Here is a 20,786-nt window from a genome sequence, read left to right on the forward strand (position 1 = left end):
GCCATATTGTAAGTTCACCACAGGCGCTGGGAGGGGTCGCTACGCCTCTGAGTAGAGATCGCCTGTTTCTATGACTTCAGCATATGAAGGGAAAGTGTGGTCAGCACCATGTCTTTCAAAAGACAAAAACTTGTTGGCTGAGATGTGACGTCTTTATAGATGTGAGTGTCTGGCTTTTTGTGACGATGTGTGACAGTGGGGAGGAAGAAAATAGAAAGCATCAAAGAAAGCATGACTTTACTTATGAACTAACACTTGGCCTGTAGTTATCCAAAGGATAACGGGTGGTCTTGTTAACATTACAATGAATTTTAAAATGTTTGCACAAAACTTTCTAAAATAAAATATAACTTAATATAGGGCTGTCGTTTGGTTATTTACTGGGTCGACTGTAGCGTGTAGTATATTGCATTGTGACGAATCGTGATGGGTCAGACCTTTGTCTATTGTGTGATGTTAATTGTTATACAAGAATAGACACGTTTTCATTAGCTCCGCCAATTAAATTGTCCATGCAGTTAAGTATAACAATTTTAGTTGACAAAATTGTACCATGCAATGATAGAGAACGTTTTTTTTTAAAACCTACTTCCTTCAAACATATTGTAGACAAGGATGAAAAACATGCTTTTTTAAAGGATTAGCAATCAAATAGGTCGTAAAACTAATCTATCTATATATATAATCTCTTCTGGGAGACGCTAGAAAACAAGCTGTAAACGAGCTCCCTACCATCCCCACCCCTAAATGGTCTTAGTGAGCTGTGGTTCACGCTATGTTTACCTTCGTGGAGTCTCTTCTCAAATATTAGTAAAGGTATCTTTTTAGGTACTAAAGTACTTAAGTGACCCACGCTTTTCTTTCTAGTTATTTAAATAGTAGTGTATAATTTATTTTCTACTTTTAGTGCATCATTACATAAAAGCTTGTTATTAAAACGTTTTTACAAGCTTTTATTTAACTCACTTCCTCTGTCGACAGTCTGTCGACAATCTGTCTGTCGTCAGTCTAGATCTAAACGCAGGAGTGAAAATTCGGACACTTCTACTTGACAGATACCATTCACAGTTGGCACGTGGGTCAAGACATGAAGACAATGCAATCTAAAATTAAATTTAACTTAATTGGATGCCTAATTAATTTTTTATGAATTAATTAAAATTTGGACCGAATTAGTAGGCATGTCTATCCAACCACAACACACGTGTCATCACGTTCAATAGCTGCGCCATCACGTTCAATGGCTGCGCCATCACGTTCAGTAGGCGCGCAATGTTTTTAGTCATGTAACTCTATTGTAAATAAAACATGTAAATGTAAAGTACTGAAAAAAAAATTCATAAAAAAAGCGTTTTAATAACAAGCTTTTAAGTACTAATGCACAAAAAAGTAGAAAATAAATTATACACTACTATTTAAATAACTATAAAGAAAAGCGTGGGTCTCTTCCTAAACATTAGTAAAGGTATCCAATAGATACTAAAGTGACCCACGCTTTTCTTTATAGTTATTTAAATAGTAGTTTATAATTTATTTTCTTTCTTTTTAGTGCATTACCAACATTTACCAACAACCACTTGTTGAGCCCGGAAGTGACCTTATTCCAGCTCTTCGTATGTAAATGAGGGTGTTTCCGCTGCCTTGCCAAAATGGCGAAAACTTATGATTACTTGTTTAAGCTACTATTAATAGGTGACTCGGCAGTCGGTAAAACATGTATTTTGTTCAGATTTTCAGAAGATGCTTTCAATTCAACATTTATTTCAACAATAGGTAATAGAATTTATTATTACTAATGTTTAGGATGAAGTAAATTATTAGATCTAGAATCTAGAGCTAATCTAGAGATCTAGATCCTCAGCCTGTCTCTCTCGGTAATGATGAGTAATCTCTAGAGTAAAGTTCCACGCGCGGTTAAAACACCGGTGCGATCATCGCCTGTTTATCGCTTCGTACAATATTTGTTTTGATGTTTTATACGAAACTACCGATATCTGCTGTAAACCTGTCCATTTCTAAATATATCCAGGTCAAATTCTTTTGTTTTTCTCCTTCTGGAAGTCGAGTTTTTAAATTTTAAAGTTTCGAGGTATGACGTCGTAGGCGGTTCTAGTTCCCCCTATGAAAAACACTAGGTCCCGGATGAGATGAATAAAACCAATCAATCAAAGCTTTTTATAACTAGGTTAACTATAAATAGCTTCTACAATATATGCGGGACACTGTACATACGATAGATAAGGCTAATAAAGCAACCTGATAGGTAAATAGGGGTGGCCGCAGCTTGGGTGTCGATTACGGTGGTTTCACATCGCTGCGTAACCAACGACTTGAGCTAGACTAGCCTAGTTCTAGATGCTCTATATTTCAAACTAAGCCTAGAATCTGTATACTTTCTATTTTTTTCTGCTGTTTTAAATTATTTCGATCATCTACTTCTTCTAAATCTAGTTTGTGTCTCTACATACAAGCATATCTAAGCAAATGTTACGTTATGTCTTTTAGTGGTTGTTACGTCCCTTTGTTATGATTATTATAGTTGCGTCCCTTGAGTCATCACTGGGTCAACTTTTAATGTCTTTAATTAATTTAATTAACATGTTTTTAATTATTATTTTTGCAATCTATTAATTAATAATACAATCAACAACACGTTTAAGTGTGTAAAATATTTATTTCAATTATTAAAATTGGATCAAAACGTATACAATACGCTCGTTGGCAAGCAGGTTCTTGCGTACGCAGGCAAAAAAAAAAGGGAAAAAAAATATCGCAAGGAGGGACGTCACTAAAACATGAATATCTTAAATACTATGCGTAGGAATACAAAATGACTCATACATATTACAGTAGAATGGCAGCGGAGTAATACAGTGCTTTCGGTTTGTTTCTGTGTGAAACGGTTATAAAATAGCGCCCGATGAAAATCGGGAATTTGGAATTTTCCGCTATGTGTGACCGCGCGTGGAACTTTACTCTAGATCTAGCCAGATCTTCTAGATCTAAACTAGATTCTAGATCACTAGGGCTAGATCTAGTAGTAGTTAGGCCTACTAGTTAAGTATAAATTAGTCAGTGACCGTGACATCTACTCTAGATCTAGATCTACATTCTACTCTAATAAATAGTAGTTTTTCTTACTATATGTGAAATCTACTCAATTCTCAATTTAAACATGACAACTGAATAAAAAACGTCCATACTTTATCCCCTAGGCACTAATTTGGGGGTTGTAGCGAGTTTAGGCTAAATTATTGAATTTTAAAATGTTTTGTCACTCACAGCTATGATATGACGGATCATCCATGACAACCTGGTTAAAAGTTGAAAGGTTTAACTTTTTAAGTGACCGTGAAATAGATCTAATTTTTTTTCACAAGAGAGTTCCTAAAAGTAGAATTGGCCCGTCTATCGTCGGGATATATTTATAGAGGAAAAAAATTTAAGAGAATGTCATCAGAAAAGAATTTTAAAAAAGACAAGACAGAAGTGATGTTTGAATTCTTTTATTTCTTTAATTTTATAACATTTTTTATTGTACAAAAGAGCAAAATAAAAAACCATGCCAGGTAAACGTATCCATTCAAATAGCGGTCACGTGGTCAAAAAAAATAAAAAAATTAGGTTGTCATTTTATGGACACATCATATAAAAAAAAGTGTTGAAGATATTTGATTTATTTTTTCATAGAATGATAAAACTAATAATGCTTTACTTTGGAAATCAATTTTGTGAGAGGGAGATCTATATTTAAAAAGTTATATTATTTTGAATGACACCGACTTTAAATTTAGCCTACATTCCCCAAAGCAATTTCTGAAAATGCTTTTCTGGCATATTTAACCTTGCCACCTATAGCATGTTTTTATAACGTGAAAACCCGCCATTTTACTCGTGATAAACATTTTTAAAAGTAATTCTAAGAAGGTCTCTGGAACTAAGTCGAAAAACTCGCCGGAAGTCATGGTCCGATCCTTACGCCATGTTCTGGTTAGCAACCAAGGACGCTTTTAAGTTAGTGAGCCTCCCTAATAAATAGGCCTAACTAAAGTTTACTAAAGTAATGAATCATTACTTTAGTTAGATCTATTAAATAATTTATTAGAGTAGATCTAGATGTCAATGACTACTCAATGACTAATTTATACTTAACTAGAGGGGGTAAACTGCGAGAAGAAAATGCGAGACATACCTGTGGAATCACAGGTAAATAACGAGGCACAATTAATTATCCGTAAATTTTATGCAACCTAACTAGACCACTGAACATAAATTTAACGTAAATGCTACTGAACACTTTTTTTGTTTCTTTCACTTAATTAATTTTTTGCCACTGCTTTTCTCTTCACCTCACTTTCATCTATATATATAATTCTCTTCTTGGAGACGCTAGAAAACACCAAGCTGTAATGCGCTCCCTACCACCCCATCCCTACATGGTCTTGTGAGCTGTGGTTCCTGCTAAATGTTTAAAATTGTAGAGCCGGGTTTAGTGACGGCTATTAGGGGCAGATAATTTAGTTTGAAACGATTTTAAACTTAAGGGAGGTAACTAAGAGGAGGCTGCTTTCACTGTAGGGTAGGGGTTGGGGGAAAGGAGAGTGGGGGTAGTATCGTCCTTAACAACCTACTGATGGTGTTTTAAAGCAAATACTTTCTTCAGTGGCTGCATTGGTACTGTCAAATTCACAAATTATGAATTACTGAAAAGTAGAAAATAAAACAACAAAATAGCGGCGTATGATATGCCGCGGGTCGGCTAATTTTAATTAACTGTCAAAGGAGGTCTGTTTCTTCTTTTCATTAATTATTTCCACAGTGCAGTTCGGGGGGTGAGCGTGGCGGGTGGCTTAGTGTTAAATTCAACTCATTAAATATTACCCCACTTAAACCAATATGAAAATAATATAAATAAACAAACCCATTAGTTAAAGCACCATATCAAATGTCTGAGCCTATTTAGTGCTTAAAGTAAAGGATTCATTTAAAATCTTTGTAGTTAATGCTTTTTTGGCTTTTTAACTTCCTTTTGGCATACAAAAAATGTTCTCTCTATTGCCCACCATGATCTGTAAATAAAATAACTAATAAATAAAGCAATAGCAATCTCCCCCAACTGAATATAACTTTTTTCAATAGAATAGAATTGTGTAGAAAAAAGAACTGCCTACCAAATCAAAGGAAACGTTCTTTTTTAAAAGTTAATCAAACATCTGTTTTTATGTCACAATGCTTTGATATCATGTCTACACCTACGTGAAAAGTTTTACAGAAATCTGTCAGGTAGAAGAGATCTTCTTTGAGAAATTGGAAATCACTGCTAAAATCACTGCTAAAATCACTCAGAATTTGACCTAAAGAGCACATATAAGTCACTGCCTTTTTCAGATAAGTTTATCTCAAATGCCAGGCCTGGCTGGTACAGCTAGTCTTTAATTAAAATTTGGTGCAAACTTAACATTGTAATAAGACAAGATTCTTTACATAATAAGTATGGATTTTAATGTTTTACACATATTGAATGAAGATTTTCTGACAACAAATAAATGAATATATAAATAGTCAGGTTCCATAAGCTTTAGTAGTATGAAGAGAATTGTTTAATGTAAAGATTGAGATAAGACAAAGAGTAGCTAATATTTTATTGCTGACTGCACAGTTGGGTTGATTTGATTGGACAGTTACAAACATAGTGTCCTAGTGTAAGTCTTATCTTACTTTGGATGGAAACTTATATTTTATATAGCTATATGAAACAGGCACTAGGAACTTCCCTATGTGCTTGATGATTTACTTCCTTATTTTTTAAAATTGTATGCTACATTGTATGCTACATCATTGTGTCTCTTGAAATGGTGTGTAGTAGCTTCTTGTAGTGTACACATTAAAATAGTGTGTGTGTGGTGTAGCTCTACACATTCTTGTAGTGTACACATTACAATGGTGTGTGTAGTGTAGCTATATTCATTCTTGTAGTGTACACATTACAATGGTGTGTGTAGTGTAGCTATATACATTCTTGTAGTGTACACATTACAATGGTGTGTGTCTGCTATACACATTCTTGTAGTGTACACATTACAATGGTGTGTGTCTAATAGCTTTACACATTCTTGTAGTGTACACATTAAATGGTGTGATTTGACATCTGAATCTTGCAATTCAAGGAGTGTGGAAATAAGGTTCTATAAATGACCAATATCCTTAGAGTTAGTAAAAGGGGAACAAAGGACACAGAAGAGTTACTGGGAAAGGAAAGCAATATTTCACTATTTTCAGATTGAACTTGTCGTCCAACAGGCTTTGCTACAGGTTTATATTTATGTATATAGACCATAGTTTATTTGTAATGACTATTGAGTTAGTGAATATTCAGATAAGCACATCTAGAGGAGCTGGTTATTCTATAGGCTGTTGTGTTTGTGGATATTAAGTGAATGATGATGCTAAAAGTTTTGTTGTTGCAGGTATTGACTTTAAAATACGAACAATTGAGTTGGATGGGAAGAAGATTAAGCTGCAAATATGGTAGGTAAAATTTGTTTTTGGGAGCAGGACATAATTTCCTGTCAGGTAATACTGACATTACAAGCTTTAGTTTTGGAAGAACTTACCAGGTACTACTGAACTGAGCTGTGGTAATGACAAAGGACTCTAATGGTTTGATGAACTGTGCCATGGTAATGACAAAGGACTCTAATGGTTTGATGAACTGTGGTAATGACAAAGGACTCTAATGGTTTGATGAACTGTGCCATGGTAATGACAAAGGACTCTAATGGTTTGATGAACTGTGGTAATGACAAAGGACTCTAATGGTTTGATGAACTGTGCCATGGTAATGACAAAGTACTCTAATGGTTTGATGAACTGTGCCGTGGTAATGACAAAGGACTCTAATGGTTTGATGAACTGTGGTAATGACAAAGGACTCTAATGGTTTGATGAACTGTGCCATGGTAATGACAAAGGACTCTAATGGTTTGATGAACTGTGCCATGGTAATGACAAAGGACTCTAATGGTTTGATGAACTGTGCCATGGTAGTGACAAAGGACTCTAATGGTTTGATGAACTGTGGTAATGACAAAGGACTCTAATGGTTTGATGAACTGTGGTAATGACAAAGTACTCTAATGGTTTGATGAACTGTGGTAATGACAAAGGACTCTAATGGTTTGATGAACTGTGGTAATGACAAAGTACTCTAATGGTTTGATGAACTGTGGTAATGACAAAGGACTCTAATGGTTTGATGAACTGTGGTAATGACAAAGGACTCTAATGGTTTGATGAACTGTGCCGTGGTAATGACAAAGGACTCTAATGGTTTGATGAACTTAGCCGTGGTAATGACAAAGGGTTCTAATGGTTTGATGAACTGTGCCATGGTAATGACAAAGGACTCTAATGATTTGATGAACTGTGGTAATGACAAAGTACTCTAATGGTTTGATGAACTTAGCCGTGGTAATGACAAAGGACTCTAATGGTTTGATGAACTGTGGTAATGACAAAGGACTCTAATGGTTTGATGAACTGTGGTAATGACAAAGTACTCTAATGGTTTGATGAACTGTGCCATGGTAATGACAAAGTACTCTAATGGTTTGATGAACTTAGCCGTGGTAATGACAAAGGACTCTAATGGTTTGATGAACTGTGGTAATGACAAAGGACTCTAATGGTTTGATGAACTGTGGTAATGACAAAGGGTTCTAATGGTTTGATGAACCGTGGTAATGACAAAGAACTCTAATGGTTTGATGAACTGTGGTAATGACAAAGGACTCTAATGGTTTGATGAACTGAGCCGTGGTAATGACAAAGGACTCTAATGGTTTGATGAACTGTACCATGGTAATGACAAAGTACTCTAATGGTTTGATGAACTGTGCCGTGGTAATGACAAAGGACTCTAATGGTTTGATGAGCTGTGCCATGGTAATGACAAAGGACTCTAATGGTTTGATGAACTTAGCCGTGGTAATGACAAAGGACTCTAATGGTTTGATGAACTGAGCCGTGGTAATGACAAAGGACTCTAATGGTTTGATGAACTGTGGTAATGACAAAGTACTCTAATGGTTTGATGAACTGTGGTAATGACAAAGTACTCTAATGGTTTGATGAACTGTGGTAATGACAAAGTACTCTAATGGTTTGATGAACTGTGCCATGGTAATGACAAAGGACTCTAATGGTTTGATGAACTGTGGTAATGACAAAGGGTTCTAATGGTTTGATGAACTGTGGTAATGACAAAGTACTCTAATGGTTTGATGAACTGTGGTAATGACAAAGTACTCTAATGGTTTGATGAACTGTGGTAATGACAAAGTACTCTAATGGTTTGATGAACTGTGCCATGGTAATGACAAAGTACTCTAATGGTTTGATGAACTGTGGTAATGACAAAGGGTTCTAATGGTTTGATGAACTGTGGTAATGACAAAGTACTCTAATGGTTTGATGAACTGTGGTAATGACAAAGTACTCTAATGGTTTGATGAACTGTGGTAATGACAAAGTACTCTAATGGTTTGATGAACTGTGCCATGGTAATGACAAAGGACTCTAATGATTTGATGAACTGTGGTAATGACAAAGGACTCTAATGGTTTGATGAACTGTGCCGTGGTAATGACAAAGGACTCTAATGGTTTGATGAACTTAGCCGTGGTAATGACAAAGGGTTCTAATGGTTTGATGAACTGTGCCATGGTAATGACAAAGGACTCTAATGGTTTGATGAACTGTGGTAATGACAAAGTACTCTAATGGTTTGATGAACTTAGCCGTGGTAATGACAAAGGACTCTAATGGTTTGATGAACTGTGGTAATGACAAAGGGTTCTAATGGTTTGATGAACCGTGGTAATGACAAAGAACTCTAATGGTTTGATGAACTGTGGTAATGACAAAGGACTCTAATGGTTTGATGAACTGAGCCGTGGTAATGACAAAGTACTCTAATGGTTTGATGAACTGTGCCATGGTAATGACAAAGGACTCTAATGGTTTGATGAACTGTGGTAATGACAAAGGACTCTAATGGTTTGATGAACTGTGGTAATGACAAAGGGTTCTAATGGTTTGATGAACCGTGGTAATGACAAAGAACTCTAATGGTTTGATGAACTGTGGTAATGACAAAGGACTCTAATGGTTTGATGAACTGAGCCGTGGTAATGACAAAGGACTCTAATGGTTTGATGAACTGTGGTAATGACAAAGTACTCTAATGGTTTGATGAACTGTGCCGTGGTAATGACAAAGGACTCTAATGGTTTGATGAGCTGTGCCGTGGTAATGACAAAGGACTCTAATGGTTTGATGAACTTAGCCGTGGTAATGACAAAGGACTCTAATGGTTTGATGAACTGAGCCGTGGTAATGACAAAGGACTCTAATGGTTTGATGAACTGTGGTAATGACAAAATACTCTAATGGTTTGATGAACTGTGGTAATGACAAAGGGTTCTAATGGTTTGATGAACTGTGGTAATGACAAAGTACTCTAATGGTTTGATGAACTGTGGTAATGACAAAGTACTCTAATGGTTTGATGAACTGTGGTAATGACAAAGTACTCTAATGGTTTGATGAACTGTGCCATGGTAATGACAAAGTACTCTAATGGTTTGATGAACTGTGGTAATGACAAAGTACTCTAATGGTTTGATGAACTGTGCCATGGTAATGACAAAGTACTCTAATGGTTTGATGAACTGTGGTAATGACAAAGGGTTCTAATGGTTTGATGAACTGTGCCATGGTAATGACAAAGGACTCTAATGGTTTGATGAACTGTGGTAATGACAAAGGACTCTAATGGTTTGATGAACTGTGCCATGGTAATGACAAAGGACTCTAATGGTTTGATGAGCTGTGCCATGGTAATGACAAAGTACTCTAATGGTTTGATGAACTGTGGTAATGACAAAGTACTCTAATGGTTTGATGAACTGTGGTAATGACAAAGGACTCTAATGGTTTGATGAACTGTGCCATGGTAATGACAAAGTACTCTAATGGTTTGATGAACTGTGGTAATGACAAAGGACTCTAATGGTTTGATGAACTGTGGTAATGACAAAGGACTCTAATGGTTTGATGAGACCAAAAAATTTTTTCTTTAGGGACACAGCAGGCCAGGAAAGGTTTCGAACAATAACAACAGCATACTACAGAGGTGCTATGGTAAGTTTTTCCACTGAACTATAACAACAGTATACTACAGAGGTGCTATGGTAAGTTTTTCCACTGAACAATAACAACAGCATACTACAGAGGTGCTATGGTAAGTTTTTCCACTGAACAATAACAACAGCATACTACAGAGGTGCTATGGTAAGTTTTTCCACTGAACAATAACAACAGCATACTACAGAGGTGCTATGGTAAGTTTTTCCACTGAACAATAACAACAGCATACTACAGAGGTGCTATGGTAAGTTTTTCCACTGAACTATAACAACAGCATACTACAGAGGTGCTATGGTAAGTTTTTCCACTGAACAATAACAACAGTATACTACAGAGGTGCTATGGTAAGTTTTTCCACTGAACAATAACAACAGTATACTACAGAGGTGCTATGGTAAGTTTTTCCACTGAACAATAACAACAGCATACTACAGAGGTGCTATGGTAAGTTTTTCCACTGAACTATAACAACAGCATACTACAGAGGTGCTATGGTAAGTTTTTCCACTGAACAATAACAACAGTATACTACAGAGGTGCTATGGTAAGTTTTTCCACTGAACTATAACAACAGCATACTACAGAGGTGCTATGGTAAGTTTTTCCACTGAACAATAACAACAGTATACTACAGAGGTGCTATGGTAAGTTTTTCCACTGAACAATAACAACAGTATACTACAGAGGTGCTATGGTAAGTTTTTCCACTGAACAATAACAACAGCATACTACAGAGGTGCTATGGTAAGTTTTTCCACTGAACTATAACAACAGCATACTACAGAGGTGCTATGGTAAGTTTTTCCACTGAACTATAACAACAGCATACTACAGAGGTGCTATGGTAAGTTTTTCCACTGAACTATAACAACAGCATACTACAGAGGTGCTATGGTAAGTTTTTCCACTGAACTATAACAACAGCATACTACAGAGGTGCTATGGTAAGTTTTTCCACTGAACAATAACAACAGTATACTACAGAGGTGCTATGGTAAGTTTTTCCACTGAACTATAACAACAGCATACTACAGAGGTGCTATGGTAAGTTTTTCCACTGCTCTACTGGCTGCTCACTCTCAACACTTCTTCTCTCTTCTCATGATATCATTTAAAGCCATGTAGTCCAGGGCCTGAGTTGTAAATCTTGTTGCCATGTAATCAAATGATCTTGTTGCCATGTAATCAAATGATCTTGTTGCCATGTAATCAAATGATCTTGTTGCCATGACACTCACGGAATGTTGATCACCTCATTTTAGGGCATCATGCTGGTGTATGACATCACAAATGAAAAAAGCTTCGACAACATTAGAACATGGATTAGGAACATTGAAGAGGTGAGAAGTTTTACTTGTAGATCCAAAGTTTTAGAGACATAAATAATAACTTACATGGACAAACTTGTACAATAGCTTACATGGACAAACTTGTACAATAGCTTACATGGACAAACTTGTCCAATAGCTTACATGGACAAACTTGTATAATAGCTTACATGGACAAATGTGTACAATAACTTACATGGACAAACTTGTCCAATAGCTTACATGGACAAACTTGTACAATAGCTTACATGGACAAACTTGTACAATAACTTACATGGACAAACTTGTACACTAACTTACATGGACAAACTTGTACAATAACTTACATGGACAAACTTGTACACTAACTTACATGGACAAACTTGTACACTAACTTACATGGACAAACTTGTACACTAACTTACATGGACAAACTTGTACAATAACTTACATCTTGAGTGTAACTTAATCCCCCTCCTTGATAGTGAGGCAGACCATCCCCTGACGGCATCCCAGGTGTTGGGCGCCACCTTTTAAACTACAGCATCCCAGGTGTTGGGCGCCACCTTTTAAACTACAGCATCCCAGGTGTTGGGCGCCACCTTTTAAACTACAGCATCCCAGGTGTTGGGCGCCACCTTTTAAACTACAGCATCCCAGGTGTTGGGCCCCACCTTTTAAACTACAGCATCCCAGGTGTTGGGCGCCACCTTTTAAACTACAGCATCCCAGGTGTTGGGCCCCACCTTTTAAACTACAGCATCCCAGGTGTTGGGCGCCACCTTTTAAACTACAGCATCCCAGGTGTTGGGCCCCACCTTTTAAACTACAGCATCCCAGGTGTTGGGCGCCACCTTTTAAACTACAGCATCCCAGGTGTTGGGCGCCACCTTTTAAACTACAGCATCCCAGGTGTTGGGCGCCACCTTTTAAACTACAGCATCCCAGGTGTTGGGCGCCACCTTTTAAACTACAGCATCCCAGGTGTTGGGCGCCACCTTTTAAACTACAGCATCCCAAGTGTTGGGCGCCACCTTTTAAACTACAGCAATGCATATGATATATATATATATCAATTCAGTTTCTGACATAAATGCAAATGCTTATTGCACTTTCTCCCTATATATTTGATGATCTATGAATGACCAGTAACAACTTTCAATGCTGCTATTGCTCAAATCACTTTTATAGTTTTGCTATTCTACATGAAATGCTGTAGAGAAAACCCAAGGAAATTTAAAATATGCACTGTGAACCATCGTCGCATCACATGGGACATATAGGAATTTTTCAAAACAAAACGAAATATTCTTGAGTAAACTAAAATAAAAATCCAGTGCGAAAAAATACACAATAACATTGACGTCATCAGTACTTGATAATGAAGACACTAACTACTGCCTAATTTCTTTGTCCTTCTTAAAAGTGATCTGTTCATTTTTGTACAATTCCATTTGTCAAAGATGTTTAGTCTATAGAATATGCTAATGTTGTGTTTATAATTTATAATGCCATGGGACATAACAATAGGTCTTTTCTCTACAATGTTAAAAATTGTCCACAGCATGCTTCTAAAGATGTGGAGAAAATGATGCTGGGGAATAAGTGTGATCTACAAGATAGACGGCAGGTTTCTAAAGACAGGGGGGAGCAGGTGAGATTCTCAACATTTCATGTACATCATAACTTCTACCAGACATCACATCACTATCTCACCTGTACCAGACATCACTGTCTCACCTGTACCAGAAATCACTGTCTCACCTGTACCAGACATCACATCACTGTCTCATCTGTACAAGACATCACTGTTTCACCTGTACCAGACATCACTGTCTCACCTGTACCAGACATCACATCACTGTCTCACCTGTACCAGAAATCACTGTCTCACTTGTACCAGACATCACTGTCTCACCTGTACCAGACATCACTGTCTCACCTGTACCAGAAATCACTGTCTCACCTGTACCAGACATCACTGTCTCACCTGTACCAGACATCACATCACTGTCTCACCTGAACCAGACATCACATCACTGTCTCACCTGAACCAGACATCACTGTCTCACCTGTACCAGACATCACATCACTGTCTCACCTGTACCAAACATCACTGTCTCACCTCTACCAGACATCACTGTCTCACCTGTACCAGACATCACTGTCTCACCTGTACCAGACTTTAGTCTCACCTGAACCAGACATCACTGTCTCACCTGTACCAGACATCACTGTCTCACCTGTACCAGACATCACTGTCTCACCTGTACCAGACATCACTGTCTCACCTGTACCAGACATCACATCACTGTCTCACCTGTACCAGACATCACTGTCTCACCTGTACCAAACATCACTGTCTAAACTGTACCAAACATCACTGTCTCACCTCTACCAGACATCACTGTCTCACCTGTACCAGACATCACTGTCTCACCTGTACCAGACTTTAGTCTCACCTGAACCAGACATCACTGTCTCACCTGTACCAGACATCACTGTCTCACCTGTACCAGACATCACTGTCTCATCTGTACCAGACATCACTGTCTCACCTGTACCAGACATCACTGTCTCACCTGTACCAGACATCACATCACTGTCTCCCCTGTACCAAACATCACTGTCTCACCTGTACCAGACATCACTGTCTCACCTGTACCAGAAATCACTGTCTCACCTGTACCAGACATCACTGTCTCACCTGTACCAGACATCACTGTCTCCCCTGTACCAAACATCACTGTCTCACCTGTACCAGACATCACTGTCTCACCTGTACCAAACATCACTGTCTCACCTGTACCAGACATCACTGTCTCACCTGTACCAAACATCACATCACTGTCTCACCTGTACCAGAAATCACTGTCTCACCTGTACCAGACATCACTGTCTCACCTGTACCAGACATCACTGTCTCACCTGTACCAAACATCACATCACTGTCTCACCTGTACCAGACATCACTGTCTCCCCTGTACCAGACATCACTGTCTCACCTGTACCAGACATCACTGTCTCACCTGTACCAAACATCACTGTCTCACCTGTACCAAACATCACATCACTGTCTCACCTGTACCAGACATCACTGTCTCCCCTGTACCAGACATCACTGTCTCACCTGTACCAGACATCACTGTCTCACCTGTACCAGACATCACTGTCTCACCTGTACCAAACATCACATCACTGTCTCACCTGTATCAGACATCACATCACTGTCTCACCTGTACCAGAAATCACTGTCTCACCTGTACCAGACATCACTGTCTCACCTGTACCAAACATCACATCACTGTCTCACCTGTACCAAACATCACATCACTGTCTCACCTGTACCAGACATCACTGTCTCACCTGTACCAGACATCACTGTCTCACCTGTACCAGACATCACTGTCTCACCTGTACCAGAAATCACTGTCTCCCCTGTACCAAACATCACTGTCTCACCTGTACCAAACATCACATCACTGTCTCACCTGTATCAGACATCACATCACTGTCTCACCTGTACCAGAAATCACTGTCTCACCTGTACCAAACATCACTGTCTCACCTGTACCAAACATCACATCACTGTCTCACCTGTACCAGAAATCACTGTCTCCCCTGTACCAAACATCACTGTCTCACCTGTACCAAACATCACATCACTGTCTCACCTGTACCAAACATCACATCACTGTCTCACCTGTACCAAACATCACATCACTGTCTCACCTGTATCAGACATCACTGTCTCACCTGTACCAGACATCACATCACTGTCTCACCTGTACCAGACATCACATCACTGTCTCACCTGTACCAGACATCACATCACTGTCTCACCTGTATCAGACATCACATCACTGTCTCACCTGTACCAGACATCACTGTCTCACCTGTACCAGACATCACTGTCTCCCCTGTACCAAACATCACTGTCTCACCTGTACCAGACTTTAGTCTCACCTGTACCAAACATCACTGTCTCACCTGTACCAGACATCACTGTCTCACCTGTACCAGACATCACTGTCTCACCTGTACCAGACATCACTGTCTCACCTGTACCAGACATCACTGTCTCACCTGTACCAGTCATCACTGTCTCACCTGTACCAGACATCACTGTCTCACCTGTACCAGACATCACTGTCTCACCTGTACCAGACATCACTGTCTCACCTGTACCAGACATGTCTCACCTGTACCAGACATCACTGTCTCACCTGTACCAGACATCACTGTCTCACCTGTACCAGACATCACATCACTGTCTCACCTGTACCAGACATCACTGTCTCACCTGTACCAGACATCACTGTCTCACCTGTACCAGACATCACTGTCTCACCTGTACCAGACATCACTGTCTCACCTGTACCAGACATGTCTCACCTGTACCAGACATCACTGTCTCACCTGTACCAGACATCACTGTCTCACCTGTACCAGACATCACTGTCTCACCTGTACCAGACATCACTGTCTCACCTGTACCAGACATGTCTCACCTGTACCAGACATCACTGTCTCACCTGTACCAGACATCACTGTCTCACCTGTACCAGACATCACTGTCTCACCTGTACCAGACATCACTGTCTCACCTGTACCAGACTTTAGTCTCACCTGTACCAGACATCACTGTCTCACCTGTACCAGACATCACTGTCTCACCTGTACCAGTCATCACTGTCTCACCTGTACCAGACATCACTGTCTCACCTGTACCAGACATCACTGTCTCACCTGTACCAGACATCACTGTCTCACCTGTACCAGACATGTCTCACCTGTACCAGACATCACTGTCTCACCTGTACCAGACATCACTGTCTCACCTGTACCAGACATCACATCACTGTCTCACCTGTACCAGACATCACTGTCTCACCTGTACCAGACATCACTGTCTCACCTGTACCAGACATCACTGTCTCACCTGTACCAGACATCACTGTCTCACCTGTACCAGACATCACATCACTGTCTCACCTGTACCAAACATCACATCACTGTCTCACCTGTACCAAACATCACATCACTGTCTCACCTGTACCAGACATCACTGTCTCACCTGTACCAGTCATCACTGTCTCACCTGTACCAGACATCACTGTCTCACCTGTACCAGACATCACTGTCTCACCTGTACCAGACATCACTGTCTCACCTGTACCAGACATGTCTCACCTGTACCAGACATCACTGTCTCACCTGTACCAGACATCACTGTCTCACCTGTACCAGACATCACATCACTGTCTCACCTGTACCAGACATCACTGTCTCACCTGTACCAGACATCACTGTCTCACCTGTACCAGACATCACTGTCTCACCTGTACCAGACATCACTGTCTCACCTGTACCAGACATGTCTCACCTGTACCAGACATCACTGTCTCACCTGTACCAGACATCACTGTCTCACCTGTACCAGACATCACTGTCTCACCTGTACCAGACATCACTGTCTCACCTGTACCAGACATGTCTCACCTGTACCAGACATCACTGTCTCACCTGTACCAGACATCACTGTCTCACCTGTACCAGACATCACTGTCTCACCTGTACCAGACATCACTGTCTCACCTGTACCAGACATCACTGTCTCACCTGTACCAGACATCACTGTCTCACCTGTACCAGACATCACTGTCTCACCTGTACCAGACATCACTGTCTCACCTGTACCAGACTTGAGCCTCACCTGTTCCAGAGATTTCTGTCTGTGTGGTTATAGTTGATTTTATTTTATCCCTGTATATTAGTAAGCCATTATCAAATATTTATCACTGTAGAAATGACAACTTTAAACTTTTTGTGTCTGTCTTTCCTTCCCCCTTCCAACAAGCCAGCTGGCCATTGAACATGGCATCAAGTTTATGGAGACAAGTGCTAAAGCCAGCATTAATGTGGAGGAAGCTTTCTTTACACTGGCACGGGATATCAAGTCCAAGATGGATCGCAAAATTGTAAGAAATGTCTAAACTTTGGTCTCCTGAATTTTGGTGGTACAAATTTTTGTCTCTAGTTTTGCTGGTACAAATTTTTGTCTCTAAATTTTGGTGGTACAAATTTTTGTCTCTAGATTTTGGTGGTACAAATTTTTGTCTCTAGATTTTGCTGGTACAAACTTTTGTCTCTAAATTTTGGTGGTACAAATTTTTGTCTCTAAATTTTAGAGGTACAAACTTTTGTCTCTAAATTTTGGAGGTACAAATTTTTGTCTCTAAATTTTGGTGGTACAAATTTTTGTCTCTAAATTTTGGTGGTACAAATTTTTGTCTCTAGATTTTGGTGGTACAAATTTTTGTCTCTAGATTTTGGTGGTACAAATTTTTGTCTCTAAATTTTGGAGGTACAAATTTTTGTCTCTAAATTTTAGAGGTACAAACTTTTGTCTCTAAATTTTGGAGGTACAAATTTTTGTCTCTAAATTTTGGAGGTACAAATTTTTGTCTCTAAATTTTGGTGGTACAAATTTTTGTCTCTAAATTTTGGTGGTACAAATTTTTGTCTCTAGATTTTGGTGGTACAAATTTTTGTCTCTAGGTTTTGGTGGTACAAACTTTTGTCTCTAGATTTTGGTGGTACAAACTTTTGTCTCTAAATTTTGGAGGTACAAACTTTTGTCTCTAGATTTTGGTGGTACAAACTTTTGTCTCTAAATTTTGGAGGTACAAACTTTTGTCTCTAAATTTTGGAGGTACAAATTTTATTTTTCTACACTGTTGTGTAGGGTTCCCACAGAGCCAGGAAAAAAAATGGGAATTTGCTCCTTTTGGGATTTTCTTGTATTTCATTTGATCCCCGACTATTAATTTCAAATGAGTGTCCTACATTGTGGTGATGATAAGCATCTCAACTTGCTCTATTAACACCTAACCCCTAACCTTTTGTCCTTTATATTGTTGTATAGCCTTGTCCTTTATATTGTATTTGTACTTACGATGTTGGATAATAGCTTTGTGTTCTGAGATACTTTTGGTATTGATTAACGGCTATAAAATTTGTTTTTCTAGGATCCCTCGGGCCCTACAAAGTCTGGAGGCCATCAACTGAGTGGGAAAGATGGAAGTTCACAGAAAAAATCTTTTTGGAAGTCTTGTACATTAGTTTAGTCTCTGCTCCGATGTATGCATGGTGTAATTGTGTGGGAGAAAGTGCTACACACGACCTTCCCTCTGGTGGCCTGCACCCCTCACGGGTCCAGCACTAGTTTTTATTTATTTATTCTACAGTCACTTGTAAACAACCAGAAAACTTTCTCCACATAGACGTGATCTGATCTGCCTAATCCATCTGAGTTGATGGATTGGTAGCCTGGTCCATCTGATGGATTGGTAGCCTGGTCCATCTGATGGATTGGTAGCCTGGTCCATCTGATGGATTGGTAGCCTGGTCCATCTGATGGATTGGTAGCCTGGTCCATCTGATGGATTGGTAGCCTGGTCCATCTGATGGATTGGTAGCCTGGTCCATCTGAGTTGATGGATTGGTAGCCTGGTCCATCTGATGGATTGGTAGCCTGGTCCATCTGATGGATTGGTAGCCTGGTCCATCTGAGTTGATGGATTGGTAGCCTGTTCCATCTCAGCTGATGGATTGGTAGCCTGGTCCATCTGATGGATTGGTAGCCTGGTCCATCTGTTGGATTGGTAGCCTGGTCCATATGATGGATTGGTAGCCTGGTCCATATGATGGATTGGTAGCCTGGTCCATATGATGGATTGGTAGCCTGGTCCATATGAGCTGATGGATTGATAGCCTCAAGTAATGCGTGAGCATCTTGTCTTTCCTCTCCCACCACTTGAGTCCTGTGCTCAATGCCTGACTGTTTTTGTACTGTTGTGTAACTGGTAGTGTGTGCATGTTACTCTGTGATTGGGTGCATGCACTAGGGTACTGGAGCCAAAGATAGGCTTTTGGGTAGTCAGACAATATTTTATAAGCAGCAACCAACTCTTCACACATTTTCTATGTCATTTCATGTGTCACCAGTCATTAAGTCTGACCGTATTGTGTCACCAGTCATAGGACTGCAGATTGACTCATCTACTCATCTGATTGGCTCACCTTTGTGGTACCAGGCTTTAGAAATGATGCCAATAGAAGATGCATCTTTTAAAACTCACGTGAGTGAAGTCACTGAATGAGTGAAACAAAAATGTGTCTTGTGTAACCTGGAGCCAGCCCCCACAGCCCAGGAGCCAGATGCCAATAGATCTATATTGAAACAGAACATGAAGAATTTTGTATCCATTTATATCATGTACTTTTTATTCATTTTTAAACTGTGAGGACTGGCCTATACAACTATTTTCTTGTAGAGTTTAATGTCTGGCTATACCTGACATAAGGATAGCATGTTGCTGTAAGATGTGGACAAATTTGTTGCTATGGTGATCATTAAACTTGTACAAATGTCATGAAATGGACTTTCCTTTATATATCCAGTACCTTGATCTTTTCTTATAAGCAGGGCTCTAATCATCATTCAGCTTTTGACACATTATTATGTTAAGAATGTGGGTATGTACTAAGTTGTTTTTGTTGTTAAATATTTTTTTTAAATTGACTTCTTCAAAATAGTGGGGAACAACGGTTGTAAGAATTGAACAAAGAACATGTAACATGCAAGCGTTTACTAAGTTCATAACATCTGTGGCAAATCTTGTAGCTCAATTTTGACCAACTTCTAATGCAGCTTTTTTCGTTCAAATTTTCCAAGTGCTGTCGACTTTATGTTTAAGGACAATGCATGAATATCTATTTTTTAAATTTAATTAGATGTTAAATTAAGTCATCAAAAATTTATTAAACAGTTACAAAACTAAGGGGACATTAAAATTAAATGCTAGTGATCACTCGATAGACTACTATATTCAATATCAGAAGGGGAGATAACTAGCTAGACGCTATCACCTAACCAGTCTACTGAGCTGTGGTTCACACCTAATGTTTACAATCGTAGAGCCAACCAATCTAGTGAGGGTTATTAGCAGCAGATAATTAACTATTTGCAACTAAGGGGAGGTAGCAAGATCAGCTTGATGTCTGTGATTACGGACAGCTGCTATCATGCGGCAGATAAACATCTTTCAGAGATAACGAGCTACTGAAAGTCAATTGAAGCAAATATTTTTAGTCTTGTCAACTTCATAATTTAGGAATCACTAAAAAGTAGAAAGTAAAACAAATATAAAAAACCTCAACAGCAAATTAAGAAAATCAAACAAATCCACGTAAAAACTTTGTTCG

The 20,786-nt window shown here is 39.0% G+C and overlaps 1 protein-coding gene across 1 annotated transcript; it reads left to right on the forward strand.

The window, feature by feature from the left end:
* Positions 1–1,600: 1,600 nt before the first annotated feature.
* Positions 1,601–19,953, forward strand: LOC131936711 (ras-related protein Rab-8A). Its single transcript, XM_059293756.1, has 7 exons — positions 1,601–1,773; positions 6,468–6,528; positions 10,143–10,203; positions 11,472–11,549; positions 13,081–13,170; positions 17,381–17,497; positions 18,548–19,953. The coding sequence occupies exons 1-7, from the start codon at positions 1,650–1,652 to the stop codon at positions 18,644–18,646; spliced, it is 630 nt and encodes a 209-aa protein (XP_059149739.1). The 5' UTR covers positions 1,601–1,649; the 3' UTR covers positions 18,647–19,953.
* The last annotated feature ends 833 nt before the right edge of the window (positions 19,954–20,786 follow it).

Source organism: Physella acuta, unplaced genomic scaffold (genome assembly GCF_028476545.2).
Source record: "Physella acuta isolate Inbredline_101_S28 unplaced genomic scaffold, ASM2847654v3 ptg000186l, whole genome shotgun sequence".
Taxonomy (NCBI): domain Eukaryota; kingdom Metazoa; phylum Mollusca; class Gastropoda; family Physidae; genus Physella; species Physella acuta.

Coding starts and splice junctions, on each gene's coding strand:
- LOC131936711 (XM_059293756.1), top strand. CDS start 1,650: ATGGCGAAAACTTATGATTACTTGTTTAAGCTACTATTAATAGGTGAC. Junction 1,774..6,467: donor AACATTTATTTCAACAATAG/GTAATAGAATTT, acceptor TTGTTGTTGCAG/GTATTGACTTTAAAATACGA. Junction 17,498..18,547: donor CCAAGATGGATCGCAAAATT/GTAAGAAATGTC, acceptor TTGTTTTTCTAG/GATCCCTCGGGCCCTACAAA.